Raw genomic sequence first — 15245 nt, 5'->3', positions numbered from 1 at the left:
CCTTTTGCTGCCCACAGCTTTTTTTGTATTGGCCAGCAACACATTCTTAAAAACAAAATAAACCCGGACCAGAACATTCCACAAATAAAAGGTATAAAGTAGATGTGTCAAACTCACTGTATATTGTTTAATGCAGAGTCGGGCAAATATTTTGACTCGGGGGCCACCTTGAGAGAAAAATATGTGTCTGGGGGGCCAATGTGTATAAATGATATGTACATATTTAGCTGTAAAAATCTGCTGTACAGTATGTGTGTTTGGCTCCCTTTTTTTCAGGAACACTAATACCAAAAGTCACAATGTCCAAGTTCCTAAAACATAATGACAGACCGCCTCAAAATAAATGGAATGGAATTTTACAGTTTTTTACTGAATGGGACACTCAAAATGTACATGAAAATAAAGAAAGTGGGATTTGCAATATTAAATATGAACAATAAAACACTGAATATTAACAATATATGAAAATCTTTTACTTCTCAGACCAGCTCCTCCATAGTTGTGTATCTTTTACAATCAAGCAAAACACAACAAAAATGTAACAACAGCAAAATATGAATGCAGAGTGTAATAAACACCTACAATATGATACATTATGAAGTAAAAATCTGCTGACACGCCTGGAGTGTTTGCACAAAAGCGCTTCTCCATGGTCCTGGCGGTGGTCAGGGTTACTTTGTGGATGCCAATGATGGTAAGCAGCCGGCAAAAACACACCTAACAAAACACTAACAACTTAGCTTGGTTACAAAATAGCAAGTGTGGCCCTTGGGGCCTTTTGCTGCCCACAGCTTTTTTTGTATTGGCCAGCAACACATTCTTAAAAACAAAAATAAACCCGGACCAGAACATTCCACAAATAAAAGGTATAAAGTAGATGTGTCAAACTCACTGTATATGGTTTAATGCAGAGTCGGGCAAATATTTTGACTCGGGGGCCACCTTGAGAGAAAAATATGTGTCTGCGGGGCCAATGTGTATAAATGATATGTACATATTTAGCTGTAAAAATCTGCTGTACAGTATGTGTGTTTGGCTCCCTTTTTTTCAGGAACACTAATACCAAAAGTCACAATGTCCAAGTTCCTAAAACATAATGACAGACCGCCTCAAAATAAATGGAATGGAATTTTACAGTTTTTTACTGAATGGGACACTCAAAATGTACATGAAAAGAAAGAAAGTGGGATTTGCAATATTACATATGAACAATAAAACACTGAATATTAACAATATATGAACATCTTTTACTTCTCAGACCAGCTCCTCCATAGTTGTGTATCTTTTACAATCAAGCAAAACACAACAAAAATGTAACAACAGCAAAATATGAATGCAGAGTGTAATAAACACCTACAATATGATACATTATCAAGTAAAAATCTGCTGACACGCCTGGAGTGTTTGCACAAAAGCGCTTCTCCATGGTCCTGGCGGTGGTCAGGGTTACTTTGTGGATGCCAATGATGGTAAGCAGCTGGCAAAAACACACCTAACAAAACACTAACAACTTAGCTTGGTTACAAAATAGCAAGTGTCCCTATAAGGGGTGTTTAAAGTGTGGCCCTGGGGGCCTTGGGTGCCAAAGCTTTTTTTTTATTGGCCCGCAACACATTCTTAAAAACAAAATATATTAGAACATTCCACAAAGATTAAGGATGTAACGATATGACAATTTGCTATCACTGTTATTTGTAAATAACCACATTTAGAAGACCAATTATTTTCCATATTTTATGTCTCTTATGTTTCACTGAGTCTTAGTATTGTTTTAATGGCGAAGCTTCATTTGTTTCAAATGTCGGTTTGTACTATAGCACTTTTAAGATGTATTCAAATGTAATTTGCACAACAAATACCATTTATTATCATTATTTTTCATTTCTGTCAGGCATTGAGGCATCCTACTCTGTGTGGTGGACCTTGAATGCACCTCCCGTCTTGTATGCGTAGAACAATCACTCTGTGTTAAAGTACCAGTAGAGTGGAAAACAAGTTGCCTCTATATTGAAGCTATTAGATAGATGTATAGTACTTTATTTATATATTATCATATATATTTAATTTATGACACAGATAAATATATAAAGTTTGTGAACAAATAAAAATGCTCAAAATAATATCAAGCTCACTGAGATTCCCGAGCTAATTTGAGAGATAATGAAGAAGCCGGTCACGTGACGTAGAAGTAGGAACCACAGATCCCTTCCCCATCAACAACAATGCAAATCATGCAGACTTCGTGAGAGCCAACAACGATTATTTGGGGCAAAATTATGATCCAAAACCTTATATTTTTTATCCTGAATATAAGGTGGATGAGCTTTTAGAAGCTCTGCTAAACAAATCCAGCTTTAGTGAAACACTAAGCATCATGTAGCAGTATTGCTATGTGCTAAACTTCTCAGACCAGCTCCTCCATAGTTGTGTATCTTTTACAATCAATCAAAACACAACAAAAATGTAACAAACAGCAAAATTTGAATACAAGTGTAATAAACATCTACAATATGATATATTATCAGGTAAAAATCTGCTTCCGCATCTGTTCCTGACATAAGTGTTTGGGGCTGGCTGCTCTGAAAACAAACCCCGCCGACTCTGCTTTGTTCCTGGTCTGAGCTGCTGTGACCTACAAGATTACCCTAATAACTCCTACAACACTCAAAAGTGCAGATTTCAACCATTGAAATACTTTCTATAGTTCAAGACTTACGGTCATTTAAAAACATCACTGCACATCATAATGGCAAATACACTTTTCATGTTAAAGGTCTAAAAAAATTATGTAGAACGTCCGGCGGGCCAAATTGAAAATCATAAAGGGCCGCATGTAGCCCGCGGGCCGTATTTTGCCCAGCTCTGGTTTAATGGATACAATAAAACACAATTAAGCATATAAGGTCCACTTGTTTTTTCCACTCTACTGGTACTTTAAGAGACCACAGCTTGTAATTACAATGTGCAATTGTTTGAGAAAACATGATAAAAGATAGGATCAAGTATTATTTTCATCTAATGGTGGCATAAGCACATGCAGTGAGATGAATGCTCCCTTTTTTATGCATTTAGCTCTGTATCGATCCCAGAGTGTGCAGGTGCACCTACAGCGTAATGTTGTGACCGGCAAATCTATACATTGTTTATGAAGTTTAATTTTGGTGGTGTCCAGGAAAAAATAGAGGTGATGTTCATCTTCATGATATATATTGAAATTGTACATTTTCAAACGGTACATGTCCATATTTTCGGAGATAGTGGGTCATAAAGGGTTTGATTTGCTATCTGGCAACGCCTCCACAAACGAACCATCTGCAGACATACTCAAACAACGGGTTACAAATGTGATGTGGAGCAAAATCTATGCAAAATGTACTCCAAACATATTCAATATGATCTAGACCAGAGGTCTTCAACAGGGGATGGGTTACCCCTAGCGAGTCCGCAGAGGTACTGCAGGGGGTAGTTCAATTGTTGGTTGATTAGAAAACTTCAAACATGTTTGTTTTTTTATATATCACCTGCAATATTTCCACACGTTCACATTTTTTTAAATACACTTTAACATTGATGACTATAATGTCGTATAGTTCATGAACGGCATTGATATGACCACCGTACTCACTTTAACTTGCATTTAAAGCAGCTAGTGTTTAGCACTCTAGTTTCCAGGTAGCTAGTAGCTTGTTTTTATAGTTAGCTATTACCAATGCTAGTTTTCAGCTAGCAATTAGTAGCGCTAGTTGCCAGCTAGCTATTAGCGCTCTAGTTGGCAGCTAGCAATTAACAGTGCTAGTCTGCAGTTAGCAAATAGCGGCGCTAGTTTTTCCTGACAGTAAATCCAGCTTTCATCACTGTTTTGCATCAACCTTGACAGGCGTCTGAGAGAATAGGTATTTTAAAATACCTTTTGGCATTAGACCTACCACGTGTGCTACCTGCTGATAGGACATTTACTTTCCTACAGAGTAAATAAAGAATATTGGATCATAAATGCCACCAAGCCAGCAAGCAGAAATCCCATTACCTGCAACACTGAAAATTATTAATATTGGAATTGAGTTTCAGAGATTGGTGCGTAAATTATTGTCTTTTTACAGGTACAATAGATATTCATATGCCGATTAAAACTTTATTAGGAGCAATTTTAACATGTATTGCAGATGTTGTATATTTGATGGTCGTGTGATGAGTGATGAGCCAAGAAGGTGGAATCGTCGAACAAAAAGCTTGATTTCTTTCAGGAAGCCTCAGACTGGAGCTGCAGCTTCCAGGAGATAGAGTATGGGCCTGATCACTCTTCTCTTGTCCTCTCAGGCCACAGTGATAAATACCCCTTCCCGAAGACCCCTACTCTTTGTAACTCTAGCCTTGGAGCCGGCCAGTCAATCTTTCCCTGACATTATTCCTTTGATCAGTTTGAGTCGGGTGACTTGCGATCCCAATCCCCTACTCCTACCTGTGGGGGCTTCCTACCAAATGTTGCTAATGTTTTTATTATCAAACCTGCATTCCTGTAGGATTCCAATTTCCTGGACACAAAGCCACCACTCTACGGATAGTTTGTGATGGACATGTGCACTTTTGAAGCCATCTAAAGGCATACTTCCTTAGTAGAATAATCCTCGAAAGGATTCTGTGACCAAATACAAACACATGCTACTTCACAATCATATAAGAAAACGGTACACGGTATAATTCACCACAAATAGGTCCAATATGTGTCAAAATGCTTCGATCAACATATATTATAATTTCCCTTTGTAACTAAACATGATAACTGTAATAGGAAACAGCTGTCAGTATGATCATCTGATGCATGTACAAACGTATCATAGAGCGTTTGTATATACACTATATTGCCAAAAGTATTTGGCTACCGATCCAAATGATGAGACTCAGGTGTCCTAATCACTTGGCCCGGCCACAGGTGTATAAAATCAAGCACTTAGGCATGGAGATTGTTTCTACAAACATTTGTGAAAGAATGGGCCGCGCTCAGTGATTTCCAGCATGGAACTGTCATAAGATGTCACCTGTGCAACAAATCCAGTCGTGAAATTTCCTCACTCCTAAATATTCCAAAGTCAACTTTATTATAAGAAAATGGAAGAGTTTGTGAACAATAGCAACTCAGCCACCAAGTGGTAGGCCACGTAAACTGACAGAGAGGGGTCAGCGAATGCTAAAGCGCATAGTGCAAAGACTTTCTGCACAGTCAGTTGCTACAGAGCTCCAAACTTCTTGTGACCTTCCAATTAGCCCACGTACAGTACGCAGAGAGCTTCATGGAATGGGTTTCCATGGCCGATCAGCTGCATCTAAGCCATACATCACCAAGTGCAATGCAAATTGTGGGATGCAGTGGTGTAAAGCACGTCGCCACTGGACTCTAGAGCAGTGGAGACGCCTTCTCTGGAGTGATGAATCACGCTTTTCCATCTGGCAATCTGATGGACCAGTTTGGGTTTGGAGGTTACCAGGAGAACGCTACATTTCAGACTGCATTGTGCCGAGTGTGAAATTTGGTGGAGGAGGAATAATGGTGTGGGGTTGTTTTTCCAGGAGTTGGGCTTGGCCCCTTAGTTCCAGTGAAAGGAATTTTGAATGCTCCAGGATACCAAAACATTTTGGACAATTCCATGGGATGGCACTTCAAGTTCATATGTGAGTAAAGGCGGGTGGCCAAATACTTTTGGCAATATAGTGTATATATTTGGGTTAAAGACACTCAATGATTTAAAATCTTAACCTCAAAGTATCCAAAAATCCTCTCAGCACTGATAAAGAAGTGATTCCCTCTGTGGTCTCCTCCTTCTTCACCCTCTTACATCTTCCATCAGCAGCACCTTGGCGGTGAATTCATTTCCTCTTGCGTTTCATTGACAGACTCTGGTGCTGGTGCGCCATGCAGCCAACGCTCGCAGCTCGTCCCTGGAAACCCTCAGCTTCCTTCTCACTTTGCTGGCCCCCGCGGTCACGCCGCTCTTTGTGCTGTCTAAGCGCTGGATCCACATGCCGTGCGGCTGCTTCATTGACTGCAAACGTGAGCCGATGCCAGACCCCCCGGGTGAGTAGAATTAAAATATTGACTGACGATATACCTGTTGATTGTCCTTACAAAAACAAGCTTCATCATTTGGATTATATGTGACAAGTTAATGCAGTACATCACATGGACAAAGATAAGACCTTCTGGAGGAAGGTTCTGTGGTCAGATGAAACAAAAATGGAGCTGTTCGGCCACAATACCCAGCAATAAGTTTGAAGGAGAAAAGGTGAGGCCTTTAATCCCAAGAACACCATACCTACCGTCAAGCATGGTGGCTTGTGCAGCCCTTTGAGACACTTGTGATTTAGGGCTATATAAGTAAAATTTGATTGATTCATTGATTGATTGGTAGTATTATGCTCTGGGCCTGTTTTGCTGCCAATGGAACTGGTGCTTTACAGAGAGTAAATGGGACAATGAAAAAGGAGGATTACCTCCAAATTCTTCAGGACAAGCTAAAATCATCAGCCCGGAGGTTGGGTCTTGGGCGCAGTTGGGTGTTCCAACAGGACAATGACCCCAAACACACGTCAAAAGTGGTAAAGGAATGGCTAAATCAGGCTAGAATGAAGGTTTTAGAATGGCCTTCCCAAAGTCCTGACTTAAACGTGTGGACAATGCTGAAGAAACAAGTCCATGTCAGAAAAGTAACACAGTTTGTCAAGAGGAGTGGTCAAAAATTCAAGCAGAAGCTTGTGGATGGCTACCAAAAGCACCTTATTGCAGTGAAACTTGCCAAGGGACATGTAAGCAAATATTAACATTGCTGTATGTATACTTTTGACCCAGCAGATTTGCTCACATTTTCAGTAGACCCATAATAAATTCATAAAAGAACTTCATGAATGTTTTTTGTGACCAACAAGTATGTGCTCCAATCACTCTATCACAAAAAAAATAAGAGTTGTAGAAATAATTGGAAACTCAAGACAGCCATGACATGATGTTCTTTACAAGTGTATGTGAACTTTTGACCACGACTGTATACGGATCAGTAATACAGTATATCAGTAAAAACAAAATAGACCCACACAGGTCAGCTTTTTCACTAGGATGTGGGGGATCATGGTATTGAAGGCTGAGCTGTCGTAGATGAACAGCATCGTAGGAGATCCAGGTGTTTGAGAGCTAAAGTAGAGAGCAGTGGCGATGGTGCCCTCTGTGGGGTGGTGTGGCCTGTATGCAAGATGGCGTGGATCAAAGTTCTGGGGGAGGCAGGCTTTGATATATTGAAGAAGAAGCTTTTCAAAACACTTCATAATGATACGACGGTGCCACTGGTCTGAAGTCATTTACTGTATTTTTCAGGCCATTGGGGGCATTGGATTAAAAGGTGCATTGCCGATGAGCGGGTCTATTCAGGTCTATTTATATATAAAAGGGGCACCAGAATATAAGGCGCATTAAAGGGGTCATATTATTATTATTTTTCTAATTGTAAAATACTTCCTTGTGGTCTACATAACATGTAATGGTGGTTCTTTGCTCAAACAGCTCAATTTTTGTTTCATCTGACATCACATGGACAAAGATAAGAACTTCTGGAGGAAAGTTCTGTGGTCAGATGAAATACATACCATACAAACCATAATTTAGACTACAAATGACTGTGTAGAATAATTATTGTCAATTTTTTGTACAGGATTAAAACGAAGATTTGAATTCAACCTTTCCCTGCACAAAGGTTGCAGAGTGTTTAAGCTGTCGCATGTCCCGGTATCTCCCAGCACCACACTGGTCGAGAAGCCATCTTACCACAGCCTCTTCAACAGCGACTTCCTCAACACCCGCCTGGATGCACTGGAGAGCGGCTTGGGGCCAAACTTCAGTTTCAGCAGCACACTGCCCGTGGACTGCTCCTCCCATGCAGACCTCCTGTTGGAGGATGTTCCCCGTGGCGTGGGAGAGGCGCTGGCCGATTGTCCACGGCGAAGCGAGGAAGGTTTCCACGACCTCCACTCTCCGTCTTTTAATCACCGGGAACAAGACCACCACCTCACAGACACCTCGTCGGTATTCGAGGGCTCGGAGAGGAGGCTGTCGCATAAAGAGTCCCAGAAATACGAGCTGACAGATTGGGAATGGTGCAGGAGTAAATCAGAGCGAACACCCAGACAGGTACAAGCATTGTTATTCTGACATTGAACCACTTAATGAAGCAATTTGTAGCCGTCGTTTTTCAGTTTATGGCTGCCATGAATTGATTTTTTTTCCCACTCCTACACTCACTCAGGTCTGCTGCCTCTTTATGCAAAAATAACATTGCATTTCATTTATCCTGATGTACTAACCCTAAAGACCATTTACTAAAACCACACAGGCACTCAGGTCTATAAAATGGATGGCTTTTAATCTCCCCTCATGTGTTTGCTCGGGCTAAAAGGAAATGAAACACTGTTTTATAACATTTATGATAAGCTGTACACAAAGAGGTAGCATTAAGATGGGGGGATTTCAGAAAAATGTAAGAGTAAAATAATATCCAGCAGTCTAACTCAAGACCCGGGGGCCAGCTCTGGCCTGCCACACCATTTTTAATGGTCCACAAAAACCTGGGAATAATATGCGTCAATAAGGTACTGTATCTTTTCGTACTAAATGTATTTGTAATTTGTAGTTTGAAAGAAAATAAACACCGTATTTTCCGGACCATAGGGCGCACCGGATTATAAGGCACACTGCCGATGATGAGCGGGTTTAGTCAGGTCTATTTTTATACAAAAGGCGCACCGGATTATGAGGCTCATTACAGGAGCCATAGTATTTCTTTTTTTTTCTAAATGTAAAAGACTTCCTTGTGATCTACATCAGTGGTCCCCAACCTTTTTGTAACTGAGGAGTGGTCAACGCTTGAAAATTGGTCCCACAGACCGGGGAGGGTTCGTGTGCTTACGGACTGTATCCCTGCAGACTGTATTGATCTTTATTGATATATAATGTAGAAACCAGAAATATTAATAACAGAAAGAAACAACCCTTTTGTGCGAATTAGTGTGAATGAGTGTAAATGGGGGAGGGAGGTTTTTTGGGTTGGTGCACTAATTGTAAGTGTATCTTGTGTTTTTTATGTTGATTTAATGACATTTATATATATATATATATATATATATATATATATATATATATATATATATATATATATATATATATATATATATATATATACACTACCGTTCAAAAGTTTGGGGTCACCCAAACAATTTTGTGGAATAGCCTTCATTTCTAAGAACAAGAATAGACTGTCGAGTTCCAGATGAAAGTTCTCTTTTTCTGGCCATTTTGAGCGTTTAATTGACCCCACAAATGTGATGCTCCAGAAACTCAATCTGCTCAAAGGAAGGTCAGTTTTGTAGCTTCTGTAACGAGCTAAACTGTTTTCAGATGTGTAAACATGATTGCACAAGGGTTTTCTAATCATCAATTAGCCTTCTGAGCCAATGAGCAAACACATTGTACCATTAGAACACTGGAGTGATAGTTGCTGGAAATGGGCCTCTATACACCTATGTAGATATTGCACCAAAAAACAGATATTTGCAGCTAGAATAGTCATTTACCACATTAGCAATGTATAGAGTGTATTTCTTTAAAGTTAAGACTAGTTTAAAGTTATCTTCATTGAAAAGTACAGTGCTTTTCCTTAAAAAATAAGGACATTTCAATGTGACCTCAAACTTTTGAACGGTAGTGTATATTTATTTATTTATTTTCATTTATTTTATTTTTTTTATGCGGCCCGGTACCAATCGATCCACGGACCGGTACCGGGCCACGGCCCGGTGGTTGGTGCACTGGTCTACATAACATGTAATGGTGGTTCTTTGCTCAAAATGTTGCACAGATTATGTTTTACACATCATCTTCAAGTCACTTTCTGACAGCTTTTTTGAAACCTGTTGCAGGCATCAAATTCCAAATGAGCTAATATTTGCAAAAAATAACAAAGTTAAGTGTCTTGTTTTTGCAGTCTATTGAATATAAGTTGAAAAGGATTTGCAAATCATTGTATTCTGTTTTTATTTACCATTTACAGAACGTGACAATTTCACCGCTTTTTGGTTTTGTGATAAGCTGTAAAAAAAACAAAAAAAAAACCCTATTGATTTGGTAAAATTCTGATGACTGAGCTGACAATTTCGTATCGCAAAATCTAGATACTTTTTTAAGATGTGCACAAAAAAAAAAAATCAAATGCATAGGCAATTGTGTAATCAAATCCTTATATATTTATTATATTGATATACTATTCACTGTTACAAGCGACCCTCAAAGGGCCGCTGTAACTGCGATGTGACCCTTAACGAAAACAAGTTTGACGGCCACTGGTTAAAGGAATGCTGAGATTGCGAGAGAGCAATTGTATTCTTTGCCATGCAGCTGCAAATGCAAGGTTTGTTTGTGGTCTCGGGGTGCATGGATTTTTTTTGGAGCATTTAGATGACCTGACGCACCAGTCTTTGAATGATCTTTTATCTGTGCTCGGGCCCTCCACCCATTGTTACCAGTAGAGTAATGGAGCGAGATGGTATCAGCGATACTTGAGCAAGAAATGTCAGGCTGTCAATCAAAACCAAATATATTTTATATGCTGCTCCAGAGAGTTCAGCTCACTGTTTGGCTCATTTGTCAATCTATATATTGATCGGGTGTTTTGAGGAGTGGTGTTTAAGTCAATAATAATTACATTCATCCATTAGAGAGAGGCCGACCTGCTTTTTTAATTGTGGTTTGCTCCATACACTGTAGTACCACTGCATGCAACGTAAAAGCAAAACTGAGCTCTCCATTTCAGTTTTTTTTCCACCACATTCATTTCCAAAATAAGAAGAAATAGTAAAAAGAACGAAGAGAGATTTGAAAGTAAAATACTTGTGGTACTGTTTTATGCATGTCATGTGAAAAGGGCTTGCAGTTATGGTGAGTTTAAGAGTGCCAACACTATAAGTGCAGATTTCCAGTCAAACACACACACAGATGCATGCAGAAACACACACACACACGCGCGCACACACACTCACACACACATTATGTCTCTGCCTCACTTGAAAGTTTGATATGTTTTAGTGTAAAATCTATGGTGCATGCAACTCCAGCCTGGCTTTGGCTCTCACATTGCATCATGTTTAAGACAATTAAGTCAAACACACACACACACACACACACACACACACACACACACACACACACACACACACACTTTCTTGTATTTCCTACCTTAATGCAGAGGACAAATTTCACCACATCTAGTGTGTGTGTGACAAACATTGGTACTTTAATCTTTAATCTTTAATCTTCTTGAGACCACCAAAAAATGCCTCCCTCTTTAGGACCACCCTTTCTAGATTACAACATTAATAATATATACATACTATGCAAATATAAAAAAGCTTGTTGTTAAAAATTAGTTGGAATTTCACAAGAAAAAAGTCACAATTTCACAAGAAAAAAATAGAATTTTGGCAGTATTATAATAAAAGTCATCATTTAACTCAACGTAAGTCAAAATTTTACAAGAAAAACTGAATATTTGTGCAATAATATGATAAAAGTTGGAATTTTACTCAATAACAGTCGCAATTTTACAAGAAAAGCTTAAACTTTTGGCAATTTTATGAAAAGAGTCGTAATTTTACTCGACATAAGTCACAATTTTATAAGATAACTTTAAAATGTTGGCAATGTAATAATAATCTGAATATGTGACCCGTGCTGGCAAAATGAGTCGGAATACGCAAAGGCTAATTTTGACCAACAGGCAAATAAGTGAAAAAAAATGTATCTTGGTTGAAATTGAGATTTTCACAAAAATGAGTCCATAAAGCCACAATATAGCAATTCCAATCATCGAAATAGCAAGAAAACATCTTCAATCACCTTTATTTGAAGGTTTTGTACGAGGTACAAAACTAGGCCACCTACTCAGTGGCCTAGTGGTTAGAGTGTCCGCCCTGAGATCGGTAGGTTGTGAGTTCAAACCCCGGCCGAGTCATACCAAAGACTATAAAAAAATGGGACCCATTACCTCCCTGCTTGGCACTCAGCATCAAGGGTTGGAATTGGGGGTTAAATCACCGAAATGATTCCCGGGCGCGGCACCGCTGCTGCCCACTGCTCCCCTCACCTTCCAGGGGGTGAACAAGGGGATGGGTCAAATGCAGAGGACAAATTTCACCACACCTAGTGTGTGTGGTACTTTAACTTTAACTTTAACTTTAAGGTATGTCTTCAGAAATTAGTCCTTTGTGTTAAAATTCCTTGAGAAAATCAAGTGTTTTCAACACTCACTCGCGGCAATAAGGGGGAATCCCCCTAGCCCAGGGGTGGGCAATTAATTTTTACCGGGGGCCGCATGAGAAACCCGAGCACTGCTGGAGGGCCACATCGACAATATTTCAATTACATTTTGCTCAATATTTTTTTTTATATATAACGTAAGATAAATAATAATAATAATAATAATTAATAATAATAGTAATACTTCAACATAGTGTGTGTAACAGCATTCCATGACTATTATAAATAAATTAACATTAATAATAAATGACAGTAAAATAAGCACACGTATGACTGAGGAGTCATAGTGTAACTTTGTGTGGTGTTTGAGTTGTTCGACTTTTTGTGTTGACATAAACGCACCAGTGGTTTAGTGCTATGCGTGTTGGTGACAGATGACAAGTTGGTTTTGGCCTGGTTTGTACGGCAGAAAATGACTAGTTTTTCGAGATAGAAGTGTTTTACTCATGTTTTTGGTGTGGTTATGTCCGAATATAAACAGTTTTGCTCAATAAAGTGATCGATATAATTCCTGTCCTCGAAGCATCTCGATAGACGTTACAATAATTGAACGGTGTTCAATTGAACGGTGTTGACGAACACCGTTAGGGCCGCTTGTTGTCACTGTCACTCAGAGTTGCATTGCAAAATTACATAGAATAAATATGTTTATTTTGTTTAGAATTCAGATGGGATTTGATTTGGTGCGCGGCATATATTTGCTGCGCGCAGCAGACGCTTGAGCAGTGCGCAATTGCGCAGGCACGCACCTTCGAGGGAACGTTGCATGGCAGTCCATGTCTTGTTGGAAACACGCCATTCTTCATCAACTTTTCTCTTTTTAGCGTCTCGGGTGTAAACCGTGCATCACTTGTCGCTGCATGTGCACTTTCACTCGCAGGTTACACACGGACACACGCCCATAAATAATACTTTTCAAAATAAAAGCAGCACAGTTGTATTGCGCGCACGACATAGATGTTTTTTCAACTTTATTTTGTAATTAATGATTGCAGCTGTTCACATTCACTCACAATCACGCACACGTATACGTCCACACAGAAGTAATACAAATAACGATTTTCAAAACAAAAGCAGCACCATTGTATTTCACACTCGACATAGATACTTTTTTACATTTATTTTGTAATTTATAATTGGCCTCACGCGGGCCGGACAGGGACGCACAAAGGGCCGGATGCGGCCCGCGGGCCGCAGAATGCCCAGGTCTGCCCTAGCCATATTTGGTATCATTGTGACGCCAAGTTTACGTACATTCTAAAAATGAGCATGCAAATCCCGATGACGGCATTCTGAACCAATTGAATTCGAGTTTTTAAACCTGTCCCGACGTAAACAAATCCGGCTTGTTGCTAACCGGTCGCTGTGAGGCGTACCCTCATTGGTTGAATCACCCCGCGCGGTGCATTGTGGTATCATGGCAGCGCCCTGATGAAAAACAACACACAGTAATTTGAGCGGAATATTTGGTGAAAAAAGGTGATTTTCGAACATTTAATTATTATTTTTGTGGATAAGTTAGACTGTTTTACATTCCGTAATGGATTTAAAAGGTGGAGAGGGTACACAGGCGGTTGCAAGTGCGCTAAATTCACTGCAGTCAGCGAATCTTCTTAGTGCTGCTGGTCAGGAATATTACGGACAGCTGACCAGCTGACAAACTGACCAGTAAACAAAAAAACTGTGACATAACAGTGTTGAAATTTTTGTACATAACCGTTTTCAATAGAGTTGAATATATATTTTTCCTTTAGACATGGGATTTGACTTTAATTGTACCAATTTTGGTGTTGCTACAAGGACTTTTAAGGTATGGTTGCTATGGAGTTTTGTTTTGGAACATTCTGTTCTGGAACAGTAAACTTTAAGCTGTTTTTTCTCAAAACGGACCCTCAAACTTGGTCGACTTCAATCGGATGTAACTCGGTCATTTTCTGTCCGATTCCAACAAACCATATATCATTTTGAAGGTCTTTAGATGGGGAATGTGTAAATAACAATAACTCAGTTTTTAAAATGTCCTCATTGTGACTAATTTTGCCAGCACAGGTCACATTTTACTTGGCAAAAAAAATTCACTATTTTACAAGTACAACAAAAAGATTGGCAATATTGTGTTAAAAGTCAGAACTTTATATGACAAATGTCACCATTTTGCATTAAAAAGTAATACTTTTACATAAAAAAGTAATAATTTTACGAGAAAATATTGCAATATTACAGAAACAGAAATAATATGACAAATTGTTCCCAATTTTATAAAAAAAAGTCGACACATTTTGAGAAAAAGACTGCTATTAGTTCATTTTTAATTTGTTTTAATTTTTTGTTTGTAATTTGTTTTTAATCTTCATTATTTACTTCAAGTTATTACAGTATTTCTCTATATACTGTACATATTTATTTTATTTTTTTAATACATTTTGGCCAAAGGGGGCACATTTCAATTTCTTACACATACTTGTTATTTTATATGTTAGCCAGAAGGGGAGCACTTAAAATTTTTACAGAAACTTGGTATTTCATATGTTGACCAGAGGGGGAGCACTTTTAAAAGCGACACACAGTCAATTTGAAAAATCCCTCCTTTTTGTCCCCTGCTGGTCAAAATGACCAGCAGGGGTGCAAATGAGACATTAGTGGGACCATGATTTATGTCCTCACTTGTTCACACCTCCTCATATGGAAGATACTTTTCCTTCTTCATATCTCAAGAAGGCTAGAAATACAACACACACACACACACACACACACACACACACACACACACACACACACACACACACACACACACACACACACACACACACACACACACACACACACACACACACACACACACCACAATTCAAGACTCCAAAAATTGATGTTGAATAATTCCATGTACTTGTACTGATAC

General features: G+C 39.0%; 1 protein-coding gene across 1 annotated transcript in view; it reads left to right on the top strand.

Moving 5' to 3' along the window:
* The window catches only part of LOC133658366 (probable G-protein coupled receptor 149), a 35991-nt gene that overhangs the window by 2583 nt on the left and 18163 nt on the right, over positions 1–15245 (top strand). Inside the window, exons 2-3 of the mRNA XM_062060294.1 lie at positions 5890–6070; positions 7695–8170. Coding sequence (XP_061916278.1) covers positions 5890–6070; positions 7695–8170 — 657 coding nt within the window. The remainder of the gene's footprint in view (positions 1–5889; positions 6071–7694; positions 8171–15245) is intronic.

The sequence above is a fragment of the Entelurus aequoreus genome, linkage group LG10 (genome assembly GCF_033978785.1).
Source record: "Entelurus aequoreus isolate RoL-2023_Sb linkage group LG10, RoL_Eaeq_v1.1, whole genome shotgun sequence".
In the NCBI taxonomy this organism is placed as follows: domain Eukaryota; kingdom Metazoa; phylum Chordata; class Actinopteri; order Syngnathiformes; family Syngnathidae; genus Entelurus; species Entelurus aequoreus.
Note: the sequence above shows the minus strand (reverse complement) of the source record. Positions and strands in the feature narration are given on the sequence as shown.